A 15,186-nucleotide genomic window follows, 5' to 3' on the forward strand; every position below is an offset into this window, starting at 1 on the left:
TCTCTCCCAACTTTTACTTTTCATAAATTCCAATTTTCTGATAAACATTGCCTGCATCTTGTCCTGCTCATCCATCATGCCTGTCCTCATTGACTTACATTGATTCCCTGTTCCCCCAGTGTATCATGCTTAGAATTCTCACTCCTCTGTCATTTCATTGCACTATATCTTTGTAACCTCTTGCAGATCTCTCATCCTGGCCTATAGTTTTTCATTCTTTCACGCAAATAGCGGCCATAATGGTCACTTCAGTACCACTTCCCACCCAGCCTCAATTTTGATGACAGTAGAAGGAAGTCAAAAGCAAGAGAGGTGAGAGGGGAGATGTCTCAAACAGGCGAAGGCGCAGGCCTCCAACATTGGCCTCCTTTCCAAGTTGGATCCCCGACCCTGCTTCCCCCACTCAAGTTAGAGAGCTGAGTGTACGAGCACACCGCATGGTTCACTCCCGTTAATGGTTACAGTTATGGACATTTTCTTCTTTGTGGGAAAAAGAATGTCGTTTTATTGTTCACTCTTTAATGAATATTCATGTTAATATCCAGTGTTGTCCTAATAACTCTGTGGGGCATGTGACTGAACTTGCAGGCTCAGATGTCCCTCTCTTTTATGCATTGCGAATAACATTGTCCAAGATCACGCTCAGCAGGGGTAATTGAAATGTTATAGGTGAACTCAAGGCCCTGTGAGGACCCTGCCAGCCAACACCTCGAGGTGGAATACACATTTGGACAGTACTGTAATCACCCTTTAGGACCCTAATTTTTTTTACCTTGACTAACTGTCCCCGCCCTGACAGGCTTGAACATCTCCCTTGTTAATCACTACCACTCTAGGCATTTACAGAATATTTTGGGATTCTACTCAATGCAGTACACAAGCTCCCTCCCTCAGGCCCCCTCTCATGGGATAAAGGGGGAGGTGGCTAGATGGGTGGAGAACTGGCTTGGTCACAGAAGATAGAGGGTGGTAGTGGAAGGGTCTTTTTCCGGCTGGAGGCCTGTGACTAGTGGTGTTCCGCAGGGCTCTGTATTGGGACCTCTGCTGTTTGTGATTTATATAAACGATCTGGAAGAAGGTGTAACTGGGGTGATCAGTAAGTTTGCGGACGACACAAAATTGGCAGGACTTGCAGATAGTGAGGAGCATTGTCAGAAGCTACAGAAGGATATAGATAGGCTGGAAATTTGGGCAAAGAAATGGCAGATGGAGTTCAATCCTGATAAATGCGAAGTGATGCATTTTGGTAGAAATAATGTAGGGAGGAGCTATACGATAAATGGCAGAACCATAAAGGGTGTAGATACACAGAGGGACCTGGGTGTGCAAGTCCACAGATCCTTGAAGGTGACGTCACAGGTGGAGAAGGTGGTGAAGAAGGCATATGGCATGCTTGGCTTTATAGGACGGGGCATAGAGTATAAAAGTTGGGGTCTGATGTTGCAGATGTATAGAACGTTGGTTCGGCCGCATTTGGAATACTGCGTCCAGTTCTGGTCGCCACACTACCAGAAGGACGTGGAGGCTTTGGAGAGAGTACAGAGGAGGTTTACCAGGATGTTGCCTGGTATGGAGGGGCTTAGTTATGAGGAGAGATTGAGTAAACTGGGGTTGTTCTCCCTGGAAAGACGGAGGATGAGGGGAGACTTAATAGAAGTGTATAAAATTATGAAAGGCATAGATAGGGTGAACGGTGGGAAGCTTTTCCCCGGGTCGGTGGTGACGTTCACGAGGGGTCATAGGTTCAAGGTGAAGGGGGGGAGGTTTAACACAGATGTCAGAAGGACATATTTTACACAGAGGGTGGTGGGGGCCTGGAATGCGCTGCCAGGCAAGGTGGTGGAGGCGGACACACTGGGAACGTTTAAGACTTATCTAGATAGCCATATGAACGGAGTGGGAATGGAGGGATACTAAAGAATGGTCTAGTTTGGACCAGGGAGTGGCACGGGCTTGGAGGGCCGAAGGGCCTGTTCCTGTGCTGTATTGTTCTTTGTTTCTTTATCTCCGAAAGCTTTTCCTTCCCCCCCGTATTCCCCACGAACAAAGAACTTCCATTTTCCTTCATTCCCCCACCACACAAATACACCCTCATCCACCACTCCGCACAAAAAAAAGACTAACATGAATAAAAAATGCAAAAGCTCCAGGGGACAAGAAGACAGCAAGCCACAATATGAAGGCAAGGCATCACAAGGGGCAGTAAGGGTTGGACGTGAGCCGAACAAAAAGTGGCAGAGCAAGAAAAAAAGGGAACATATCCTTTCGCTGTCCGATCCCAAAGACCCCTCTCAGACTCAGGAGGTCAGGTCCTTCCCCCGACCCCACCCTCTGTCCTCCCCTGGATCCTTCTTCCACTCCTCCATGACCTCCATCCCAAATAAACTCCACATCTGCCTTTATTACTGGCTCATCCTTGCTCATCCCGAGCCTCCATGCAAGCTGCAATTCTCCTGCTCACTTCCCCCTTGCGGTAGATTTAAACAAGGCAAGCTGCTAACCTACACGCAACTGCACAAAACCATCTGTTATATGCGACCTTTAAACGATCGTGAACCGGGTGCCATGAAGTTCTCATGCCCTACTGACTTTATCTTAAGTTTTACATAAATGAGTATTCATGGCACTCAAATGTATTACAAGCATGAACTACCACAAGCCGGACTGAGGCTCGACAGGCTGCTGACTTTATCTCTACATCTCAATCCACCATTGGGAAATTGAAGTTTTGCATCCTGACTAATTAAGTTTGCATGACACATTTCCCCTCTTGCAGGCTCTGCAAAATGACCCCCCTGCAGTGTTTCCGTTTCTAATCCAAGGACTATGAGCACAATTATAGCTCCTCGAATGCTGCACCAATTGAAATCAAGTAACTCTGTACTAAGGAGGGGTCCTTCTGATCTGACAGGAGTGTGGTTATTTTAATATCCTCTATCCTTTGAATCAGCTTCAAAGGAAAGAAAACTTGTCTGTTTATTGAGTTTATAGTCCTATGCACTTTAGATTGAATGGCAAAGTGTCCATCTTTCAGATCAAATGACTGTACTTTGGAGCATATTTAAAATATGTATTAATATGCTGTACTTCTTTTCCTGTTTAATACAGAATGGATTGTTTAACTTTAGACCATCGGTACGCCCAGTTCCTCTTGAAGTTCACATTCATGGCTTCCCAGGACAGCATTACTGCCCTCGCATGGCCAGTATGAACAAGCCAACATTCCAAGGTGAGTTTTAGGATTTGAAAGACAGAAAAACAACCTTTAAGTTGTTTCACCTTACCTATTTGGCCCTTTATATTCTTGAAATCATCTGTTACACAAGGACTATTTTAGATGGTAGAGTGATCTGATGAGTGCTTTGTTGCACAGTTCTATCATTTGACCAGGCATGAATTCATTGATATCTGGTGAGTTTGTAATCTAAGCTTCAAAAGAGTAACTTGAACAAGTCAACATAGGTGATGTTGCTTTAATTGGATCTCAATTTTTACAGATGATGTTTACAGGCTTTCTGTGCATGAATGAGTGCCTATTAAAAGAAGGAAAATATGGGCCAAAAGCACCCACAGAACTTGAGACACTCCATGCAATTGTTTCAACCATCAGATATTAAAAGGATTGAGTCGCACCTAATGATCTCTCAGCACAATCCGTGGCTGGTAGCACTTCATGAGACTTGCTTTTATTGTGTAATTGGAAAAAATAAAAATTAATTTATTTGAGCTTTAAGTACTGAAGGAAAGCAATGTGTCATAACTATTTTGAAACTCAATGGGCTCTATTTTACCATTTTGATTCTAAGTACCAGGCGGACTTGAAACTGGGAGTGTTTCAGATCCGAAACTTTTAGACCCATTCTCAGGCGCCCCCATACGCACTCTGCCTGAAAAAATATCAGCAATTCCGAATCGGGCTGCAGAAGCCCGTGGGTGGCGCTTAACAGGCCTAAAACCCTGCAGCTCCAATCAGCACCTCCAACTGCGCATGCGCAGAAAAAAAAGTAATAGAATGCGGCTCCCCTGCCACCTACCTCCCGGGCCAGATAATGCCTCCCCCTGGCCCCCGCAGACATTGCCCCATTCCCTCCAACATTACTAACCCCCTTAACTCCCCCACTCCCCCGCCACCCAGACCAATCGCAGGCCTCTCCCCCTACCCCTCCTCCGATCTCAAGCAGGGTCGCAGTGGACCCCCTCTTCCTCCAAGATGTCCAAAGATGTGCAGGTTAGGTTGATTGGCCATGTTAAAATTGCCCCTTAGATGCGTAGGTTAGAGGGATTAGCAGGTAAATATGTAGGGATAAGGGGGTAGGGCCTGGGTGGGATTGTGGTCGGTGCAGACTCGATGGGCCAAATGGCCTCTTTCTGCACTGTAGGGTTTCCATGTTTCTATGTTTCCCCACTGATCTCAGGCAGAATGGAAGCGGACCCCCCTTGATCCCCCCCCTTACCAATCTCAAGCAGAGAGCCATCAGACCCACATCCCCGCCACCAACCCCCCCAACCCACCGATCACAAGCAGAGAGTCGTCGGACGCTCGGCATCTACCTCCTCACTAACTGGAGAGCCCAAATCGGACTTCTGTAGAGCATGTCTGTTTCACGCCGATTCTGGATCGGTGAACGTGCTTGTAAAGGAAGAAGTGCCGGTAAGATTGGACATGCAGCCCTTTAAGTCAATCTAAATGCATGCAAATGCATTTAAATGGCCGTCGCGCCTGTTTCGGGCACGGTCCCAATCGCGGCCATTTTCGGGCCTTGGTAAAGGGGGAACCAGCGCAGAGGCGGACGCAAATCGCACTACTCGCCTCACGCCCAACTTTACCAAGTTTTCGTGCTCGAAAACGGGTACAACCTGATGGCAAAATCAGGCCCAATATTTCCTTTGGATGTGTATTTTAAATCAAAAAGAAATTAACGCTGGTGATTGCCATGTGGCAGTGAGAATCACCACTCACCAATCCAATGAGTAATGCGACCTAAACTTTAAGATCAACATGTAACACTTGCCAACATCATAATTCAAATCAAATTCAAGCCAAACCAAACCAAAACCTCCAACTTTCACCTCTGCTTGTCATCAGTCACAGCACAAGGAATTAGCTGCAATGACGGGGGTCTTTGCCACTTGTGAATTTAGCGTACTATTGCAATGTTCAATCCTGTTGCCTTTTCTTAAAACAACTGCTGTCTGGAATGAATTGGCTTAATAAAGGAGGATAGTGTTAGGCTGTAAAGGAACTGAAGCGTTAATACTGAGGTGTGCATGTGCCCGTAATATTTCGCTAACAAGTACTTAATAATTCCGTTGAGAATACATTTTGTATTGATTAGGTAATAGCTGTAAAAATAAATTCTCAAAGGTTGTAACAATTGTGTTATCAAGCTGACAGTTGCAGATCATTTTGGGTCAGGCTAATTACAGCTGTATGACTGAGCTAATTAGTTGTATGACATAAATGTGTGTATTGATTGCGAGAAGAAGGCCAGTCATGTCTGCTCAGATTAATTACAACCTGACAGTCGCAAAGTACTAAACATTAATGAACAATAAATCTGTCCCAGCCTATTCAACCACACCTGTTCCTAAATCACCAACAAACCATTAGATGTTGACTTGGACAAATTGTTCAGATAGTTTATTTTTTTTTAAACAGCGGTTCGGAGCCATTCCCCATCCAAGCCTGTGCTGATCTTTGTGTCATCCAGACGTCAAACCCGTCTCACAGCTTTGGATTTGATAGCGTTTCTAGCAGCAGAGGATGACCCCAAACAATGGCTGCACATGGATGAACGAGAGGTACAGTGCTCAATCAAACAAAATGAATTGTTTTACCCGCTATTGTGTTTTTTCAAAAAGTTTGAGTTAGTAGTATCAATGTTTTCAGGGTGAGCAGAGTGGATACACAGATTTTCCCTATAAATATCTTGTTGTATTATTCGGCTACTAATTCAAAGTCTTTCAAGCATTCCAGTTTAATGTGATAAACAAGGACAAGACTCAACTCTTCATTCTCTCAACAATCTTCCTTAAGACTTTAGGCACCAACTCAAATTTAAAACAGGTGCAACACTTTAACTCTTTTACTCTTAACTAAATGTTAACTCTTACTGAACTTTAACTTTTAACTGAACATCAACTTTAATTCTTTTATTGAAAATAGATACTACCTGGTTTAGAAAGATTTGGCCAGGTCCATTCCCAAGGTAGAATTTATCCTGGTGGTCTTCTGTGATGATGTTCTTTGGGGCACTTCTTCTAGTGATGGTTGATCTCTGCAGAGTTATCACTGCAGACAAAGGCTCAAACACGTCTCTTTATCTTAAACTTCTCACATTCTTCCAGAAGGTTCTCTGGCACCCAGCTAATGGCGTAACTGGAAACCGATCACATTGCTCGAACAGCCAATTAAGTTACTGATAAACGACTCCACTATGCTTGGTTCAGATATCATGCAGCTCACATAGAACCCATGAACCTCAGTGCCATCAGGTCTAACTCTAAATATTTGATTAGCACAGGAAGCTTCAGACCCACAGCTCCCAGGCCACAGTTCACAGTAACTCTGCAGCCTGAACCTGTTTTTAATTACATCTTGACCAAAAATCCAAGCATGCTTAACTTTCAGTTACACCAGTGCTTTTTAAAACTAATATTGCCATGATTGTAGTTAAAATCGCTGTTGTAGCTGTTCTTTCTCCACCTGCAGTTGTGTCAGCACTCTTTTGGGGTATTGAGTGTACCCATTACATGCGTTCTATTACCAAACGCATCAATTTACAGATGGGGGATTTTGCTTAATAATAAATCAAAGGTTAATAGTTTTAACAATACGGATTTGATACTGTTTAATATCATAGCTCCATTCTTGCTTGTTTTATTTTCTTTCATCAATGACCTTCTCTCCATCATAAGGTCAGAAGTGGGGATGTTCAGCACAATTCATGATTCCCAGATGTTGAAGCAGTCCGTATCCATATGCAGCATGACCTGGACAATATTTAGGCTTGGGCTGACACCCATTCGTGCCGCCTAAGTCAAAGGCAAAAGGCAATAACCATTTCCAACTAGAAAGAATCAAACCATCTCTCCTTGGCATACAATGACATTACCATCACTGAATCACCCCCGCCCATCCTCCACCTTAAACATTCCCATCTTTTACCACTAATGCACAGTGGCAGCAGTGTATATCATCTACACAATACACAACAGCAACTCACCAAGGCTCCTTCAATAGCATCTTCCAGACTTGTAACCTCCACCAACTAGAAGGACAAGATCAACAAATGCATGAGAAGACCACCGTGTGCAAGTTCACCTCCAAGTCACATACCATCCAGACTGGGAACAATATCACCATTTCTTCATTGTCACTGGGTCAAAAACTTAGAATACCCTTACTGACAGCAGTGTAAGTGTGCCTTCACTACATGCTCTCTAGTAGTTCGACAAGGCAGCTCACCTTCACCTTCTCAAAAGCACTTATAGGTGGGCAATAAATAAATGCTTGCCTAACCAGCAATGCCTACACCCTGTGAAATTATTTTTTAAATACTCTTTTTGGTCCCTAATTGGCCCCTCTCCTCCTTTTGCCATCCTTTTACTATTTATATGGCTATAGAAGACTTCTGGACTCTCTTTTATGTTAACAGCCAGTTTCTTCTCTATTTACTTCTCTTTGTTTTTTTTTTCAATTACTCTCTGAACCTTCTATATGCAGCCTGATTTTTAATTGGATTATCCACCTGACATCTGTTTTCTTCTTCATCTTGATCTCTATCCCTTTTGCATCCAGGCAGCTATGGATTTGTTCACCTTTTTCCTTCATGAGAATATACCTTGACTGTGCCAGAACTATCTCTTCTTTAAAGGCAGCCAGTTGTCCAGTTACACTTTTGCCTGCCAACCTTTGATTCCAGTTTATATATTTTATCCATTTAAGGGTAAAATGCTAGAGTCTATTATAAGGAATGTGATAACAGGGCACTTATAAAATATGAATGGGATTAGACAAAGTCAGCATGGATTTATGAAAGGGAAATCATGTTTGACAAACCTACTGAATTTTTTCGAGGACGTGACTAGCAGAATAGATAAGGGAAAACCAGTGGATAAAATGAATTTGGATTTTCAGAAAGCTTTTGATAAAGTCCCACATAAGTCCCTTTTTAAACAGCATACAAGATTAAAGCACATAGGATTGGGGGTAATATATTGGCATGAATTGAGAATTGGTTAGCAGACAGGAAACAGTGAGTAGGAATAAATGGGTCTTTATCTGAGTGGCAGGCAGTGACTAGTGAAGTCCCACAGGAATCCGTGCTTGGGCCGTAGCTATTCACAATATATATATCAATGATTTGGATGAGGGAATCAAATGTAATATTTCCAGGTTTGTTGACGACTTCGGGTGCGTGAGGTACTTAATTATGCTGGCTGCTTTTCCGAGGCAGTGGGAAGTGTAGATAATATCAATGGATGGGAGGGCTGCTTTGAGTGATGCACTGGGCTTCATTCACGACCCTTTGTAGTTTCTTGCAGTCTTGGGCAGAGCAGGAGCCACACCAAGCTGTGATACAACTAGAAAAAATGCTTTCTGTGGTGCATCAATAAAGGTTGGTGAGAGTCGTAGCGAACATACCAAATTTCCTGAGTCTTCTGAGAAAGTAATGCAATTGATGAAGTAATGATGGCATGTAATTACTTTGGTGATCCCTTGCTCCCTTTTAAAGCAATGGTAAATCTCAGTAATCTTCCAGCATCACGCCTATAGCAATAAAAAAGAGTCGGCCTCTGCAAATGAGTTCAATGGGTTACTTAAAAGCCAAGTGACAAGAATTATTTATTCTAAAACATCAGCAACATAATTATAATTATTATGTTATTATGATACAACCTTAGGATTAAGAAATTGTGTACACATACACACACACAAGCGCGCGCGGCAAGAATTAAAGGGGGTGGGGGTTGATGGTTAACATTCTGTAGTGATAACTTTTGAATCTCCTTTATTTCGTCAACTTTACTTGTAAATTTACCGGGATACTGTTGCTTTAAAGTTCAATGGTTGATTGATTACAGCAGCTGCACAATGTGAATATAAATATACGTCAAAAGATCCATCAACACTATTGCTGCATTAATTGACCAAGTCAAAAAGATCGGATAACATACAACTGACATAGCTGAGGATGAATGTTATTGCTATTTAACATATTGCATCATCTCATTCATTAGTCAACAAGTTAAACCGAACACTGAACTCCGCAGCCAGAAAATGTTCAGTATACATCAGAAGAGAATGTGCTTAAACTGTATAATGCATTAGTTCTGATCACTAAGACTCAAGGGATGCGCTACACGGAAGGGCCATGAGACTGATCCCTAATGTCAGAGGACTGAGTCATGAGAAAAAAAACCAGAAGAAATATGAGCTCTTGAAACTTGAAAACAAAAAGTGGAAGAGGGTCTTACTGAGGTATATGATAGTAACTGGCGTTAAAAAGGCAAATCTGGAACTTCACTTCAAATTAATCTGACAGTAGAACAAGAACACAAGGTAAGCTTGGGACACATGCCAGAAAATTCTTCCCACAAAAAGTAATTAAAATTTCAGATGAACTTTTTATGCAGATAGTAGAGTGAGAGATTTGCAGCAACTATGGAGATTTGTGTGGTGTTGGTATGGGAAAGAAAATGACTGGGTCAATTTGGCAATTTGTTCTCGCCTCCAGCCTATTTTTACACAGAAAGATTGGATCTGACGGAAGGAACACATGCATTTGTGGTGGGATGCCAATTAAGGTTGTCGAGTGACTAATTAGTGGCAACTTTCACTCCACAGGGAGTGAACACACGAAGTTTATTCGTGTTACAAGTAGGCTTACATTGACACTTCACTGTGTGAAATTCCTCTAGTCGCCACACTCCAGCGCCTGTTCGGGTACACTGAGGGAGAATTTAGCATGGCCAATGCACCTAACTGGCATGCCTTTCGGACTGTGGGAGGAAACCAGAGCACCCAGAGGAAACCCACGCAGACACGGGGAGAAAGTGCAGACTCCACACAGACAGTGACCCAAGCCGGAATTGAACCCGGGTCCTTGGCGCTGTGAGACAGCAGTGCTAACCACTGTGTCATGGTGCTGTCCGTTTCTGCCAGCATCATGCTGTGTCAACACCCCAGCAACAAAGAGGAGGTGGCTTCACAGCAGACTTCACAGCAGGCGGTCAGAGCTCCAAGAGAATTGAAGTTTTAAAATAGCAGTCTTCCCATGTCACAGCCTTGCCATTGCATGAGGATTTCCTGAAGATACATGTCTCTAATCATCAAGGGACTAATGCAGTGGAAACCACTTCCCCCATATTGACGGTGTCCCCAATCTTCCTTGCTGTTCCTGTATCTTAGCTTTCAGCAGCACCTCATTGATGAGACAGTTAGGGCTACCAACTTCGCTTGCAGAAGCTCAATCCAAATAAATGCGAAGCGATGCATTTTGGTAGAACTAACGTACGGGGGAGCTATACGATAAATGGCAGAACCATAAAGGGTGTAGATACGCAGAGGGACCTGGGTGTGCAAGTCCACAGATCCTTGAAGGTGACGTCACAGGTGGAGAAGGTAGTGAATAAGGCACATGGCATGCTTGCCTTTATAGGATGGGGCATAGAGTATAAAAGTTGGGGTCTGATGTTGCGGTTGTATAGAACGTTGGTTCGGCCGCATTTGGAATACTGCGTCCAGTTCTGGTTGCCACACTACCGGAAGGACATGGAGGATTTAGAGAGAGTACAGAGGAGGTTTACAAGGATGTTGCCTGGTATGGAAGGGCTTAGTTCTGAGGAGAGATTGGGTAAACTGGGGTTGTTCTCACTAGAAAGACGGAGGATGAGGGGTGACCTAATAGAGGTGTATAAAATTATGAAAGGCATAGATAGGGTGAACGGTGGGAAGCTTTTTCCCAGGTCGGTGGTGACGTTCACGAGGGGTCATAAGTTCAAGGTGAGGGGGGGGAGGTTTAACACTGATATCAGAAGGACGTATTTTACGCAGAGGGTGGTGGAGGCCTGGAATGCGCTGCCGGGCAAGGTGGTGGAGGCGGACACACTGGGAACGTTTAAGACTTATCTAGATAGCCACATGAACGGAGTGGGAATGGAGGGATACAAAAGAATGGTCTAGTTTGGAGCAGGGAGCGGCGCGGGCTTGGAGGGCCGAAGGGCCTGTTCCTGTGCTGTATTGTTCTTTGTCACTGCACCAGAACCCACTTGTCATCCCTCATTGGCTGCAAATTTGAAACTGGAAAAATCTGGAATTGAAAGTCTAATAATGACCATGAAACCATTGTCCATAGTTGGAAAAAAAAACCCATCTGGTTCACTAATGTCTTTTCGGGTAGGAAACCTGCTGTCTTTAATCGGTCTGGCGTATGTGTGACTCCAGACCCATAACAATGTGGGTGATTCTTAAAATGCCCCCTGAAGTGGCCTAGCAAGCCACTCAGTTCAAGGGCAATTAAGGATGAGCATAAACCCAGCCAGTGATGCCCACATCCTGTGAACAAATAAAAAAAAGTTTCTGAACAAACAGTTTGCAATATAGGGCTGGAATTGTCACAAGATAAACGTTTTAATTATTAAATTCTTTAATATAAATGGCATATTATTTCTTTATGTCCAGTTTTTTTATGGTTTTAGAGGATTCAGACATTTTCCTGTCGCTTATAGGAGTGAATCTCTGGCAATCTCTTTCTTAGTCTAAAATTAACATTCAAGCTTCTGGCCTTGCAGGCTCCAAACTTTGGGACTAATTGAGAATCATGTGGATAATTTTCAATCAAGTCTAGCAGTCTAAGTTGAGACTCGTTTAACTTAATGGGCACAGCCTCACAAAATTATTGGTGCAATTATAAATGTTCCTTCAAACGCTTGGTGAAAATTACTGAACAAAGGGCAGATCACTGAAGTAATTGCACCTACCTGTCTGTCTATAGCACAGACATCAGGACTGTGGTAAAGGACCTTCATAGCAATGGAATATCGCAACAGCCCAATTAAATATCAAAATGTGGACCCACTGTGAATTCCTGCAGCAACACCTCAGGGTTTGTTTGAAAGCCAAATTTAAAAGAAACGCTAAAAGGGGTAACAATGAGTGGTTTTCAAGGTTGTTCTGGTTGTGATCAATCAAGAAAGCCTGAAGCGAACTCCAGATGGCTGTTTATTCCAGGAAAACAATAAGGGAATAACTTCACAGATGCTCTGAAGATTCAGCTACAACACTTTCTAAAATGTTTGGTAATGTTTGACATGTAACATTTATTTGTAAGAAATAATGACTTTGAAATATTCAGAAGTGCTTCACATCTGGTGCAATCAACAGTTACTAAATATTAATACCACGTTTTATCATGATGTGACACATTGGTGCAGTTAATTTATTTATATGTTTTCTTCAAATACAGACGATAATTAGTCTTTCAGATGAATAAAAGCGGCATTACATGCTTATTAAAATATTACTATTAAATTAAAATTATTATTTCTACCTAAGGTACATCTAAATTATCAATTGCACTGTTGTTCTAGTCACTTCTAGAAATCATAGAAGTCATCATAGAAATCATAGAAACCCTACAGTACAGAAAGAGGCCATTCGGCCCATCGAGTCTGCACCGACCACAATCCTACCCAGGCCCTACCCCCATATCCCTACATATTTTACCCACTAATCTACGTATCCCAGGACACTTAGGGGCAATTTTAGCATGGCCAATCAACCTAACCCGCACATCTTTGGACTGTGGGAGGAAACCGGAGCACCCGGAGGAAACCCACGCAGACACGAGGAGAATGTGCAAACTCCACCCAGACAGTGACCCGAGCCGGGATTCGAACCCAGGGTGAAGCAGCAGTGCTAACCACTGTGCTACCGTGCCGCCCCAACATACTTGGCCAGATATAGATTAACAAACCCCAGTTTCAACTTTGAATTCAAAACTTTGTGCAAGAGTTTCTCTTTGAGGCTTTAACAAACCTAACAAGCAAATTTTGGGCTTACCTTCATGAACCCATTTTATTCAACATGCTGGTAAAAAGGAAAGAATGATCGGTTGCTATTTTTTTCCCAGTCATTCTCCCACAATTGCTCTTATTTACTTTTAAGATAAATGTAAACATCCAGAAGAAAATTGGGCCCCACGTCATCCTGTCAATCAAGTTAACATCGTAAAACCTGATGGACTTGAGGGAGAAAAAGTACTTTGTTGTAGCTTTCTCCGATTATTCTGCACACTATATCCAAACCTTTCTCTGGAAAAAGGCTTTTGATTTGGGTTCTACGAAGGACTTTTGCAGCTAATGACATAGAGCTGCTATCTGTGTAAATAGTCATGAGGCAAAGATTTTCTCCCTGAAACAGAGGTGCGGTGCTAATTAGATTTCCACTGTTTGATGTTCAAAGACATGCACACGTTTACTGTGGATGGTTTATTTAAGGACAATCTTGTCATATTGAATTTCAGAGGTCATTGTGTTATCACACCCTGCTACTTTAACAGCATTGAGTTAAAGCTTTCATGGCTTCAAATACAGGCAGCCTGTCCTAATCAATAAGAGGTTTGTGTTGGAATGCTGTATTTCACAACTGTGATGCTGGGGACAAAGCACAGGTGCCAATCTTCATGAAGCTTACTGATGTTTATTGACATTTAATTTCAATCATCTACAAACTGGTTGATTGACTGATGACAAATCTCTAACTGCTGAAAACAATATTTTCCTTAAAAGTAATTAAAGTACATATTGAAATCATCGTGGAAATTCTTGTTCAGTTGTTTTAATTGAACCGTTTCTAGGATTTACCGTCCATCATCCCTTGTGAGTAAATACAGCATTGTAAATTTGACCAGTGATAAGATATTGCAGCGGAATGATTTACAATCGCACCAGAACAGTTTAAGGAAAATGTATAATAAATGTTTGCAGGAGAGCAAGTGGCGTAGCATAATAAAAATGCTAATTTACACTGCCCCCACTTTGGCGGGCCACATTGCTCTGATTACTGGAAGAATCTGAGGTCAGGTTGACTCAGTTGATAGCATTCTCACCTGAGAATCAGAAAATCCGAGATTCAAGCACACTCCGTGACATCAGAATGACAGTTCAGTGTGATATTCAGTGGAGCATTGGTCAGCAACAATAGATTCAGCACTTTTGATTTACATAGACAGTTTGGCAGATTAGTGGCAGGTACAGTTTAAAGTTTATTTATTAGTCACGAGAAAACTTACATTAACACTGCAATGAAGTACCGTGAAATTCTCCTAGTCGCCACAGTCCGGTGCCTGTTTGGTCAGTGCACCTAACCAGCACGTCTTTCAGAATGTGGGAGGAAACTGGAGTACCCAGAGGAAACCCACGAAGACACGGGGAGAACGTGCAAACTCCACATAGACAATGACCCAAGCCAGGAATCAAACCCGGGTCCCTGGCACTGTGAGGCAGCAGTGCTAACCACTGTGCTACCATGCCGCCCTGTTTAACGCAGAGAAGTACGGGAAAATGCATTTGGGAAAAGAAATGAGGGAATACGAGTATAAACTCGATTGTGGAAGCATCAGAAAGATACAAAACTACACAGAGAGCAACGCAATGGGCTTAGTTTTGGATTGATCTAGGAAAAACAATAGGTGCAAATATGATAGATCAGATAGCCTCCTCTGTGCTTCTAAATTGTAGAGCTCTATTGGACAGGTAAAAATGTCCATCAAGGCATATGGGGAAGCAGCTGTCTGAGTGCATACAAACTAAAATTCTCCATTATCAGCAGACCAAAGAGTGAAAAGTTTATGATTAAGAAAGGTGACAGAATGAGGCACTTCCAAAATAAGAATCTGTCTAAAATAATAAGTAAATGGACAGATGTGCAGCAGAAGCGGGTCACATAATATTGATTAAAGTCTTTTAAAATGGGATTCAGCAGTATGAGAATAAAGAGACACACAGATAACCATATACTCAGTATTGCATAATTGTTCCTGTGTGCTTGGGACCATAAATGCATCATCACTTGAACAGATCACAGTTTAATAGTTTGGTTTGTAAACTTGGTGCAAGGGGGTAGTATTCTGGAGTGATGTCCTGGCCTTGTAAGAGTTGAAAATCTCCCTCATCAATTTG

The 15,186-nt window shown here is 42.6% G+C and overlaps 1 protein-coding gene across 1 annotated transcript in view; it reads left to right on the forward strand.

The window, feature by feature from the left end:
* ascc3 (activating signal cointegrator 1 complex subunit 3) overlaps nt 1-15,186 on the forward strand; it is a 562,510-nt gene that overhangs the window by 407,837 nt on the left and 139,487 nt on the right. The window contains exons 29-30 of the mRNA XM_078212424.1: nt 3,109-3,229; nt 5,660-5,802. Coding sequence (XP_078068550.1) covers nt 3,109-3,229; nt 5,660-5,802 — 264 coding nt within the window. The remainder of the gene's footprint in view (nt 1-3,108; nt 3,230-5,659; nt 5,803-15,186) is intronic.

Source organism: Mustelus asterias, chromosome 5 (genome assembly GCF_964213995.1).
Source record: "Mustelus asterias chromosome 5, sMusAst1.hap1.1, whole genome shotgun sequence".
NCBI lineage: Eukaryota > Metazoa > Chordata > Chondrichthyes > Carcharhiniformes > Triakidae > Mustelus > Mustelus asterias.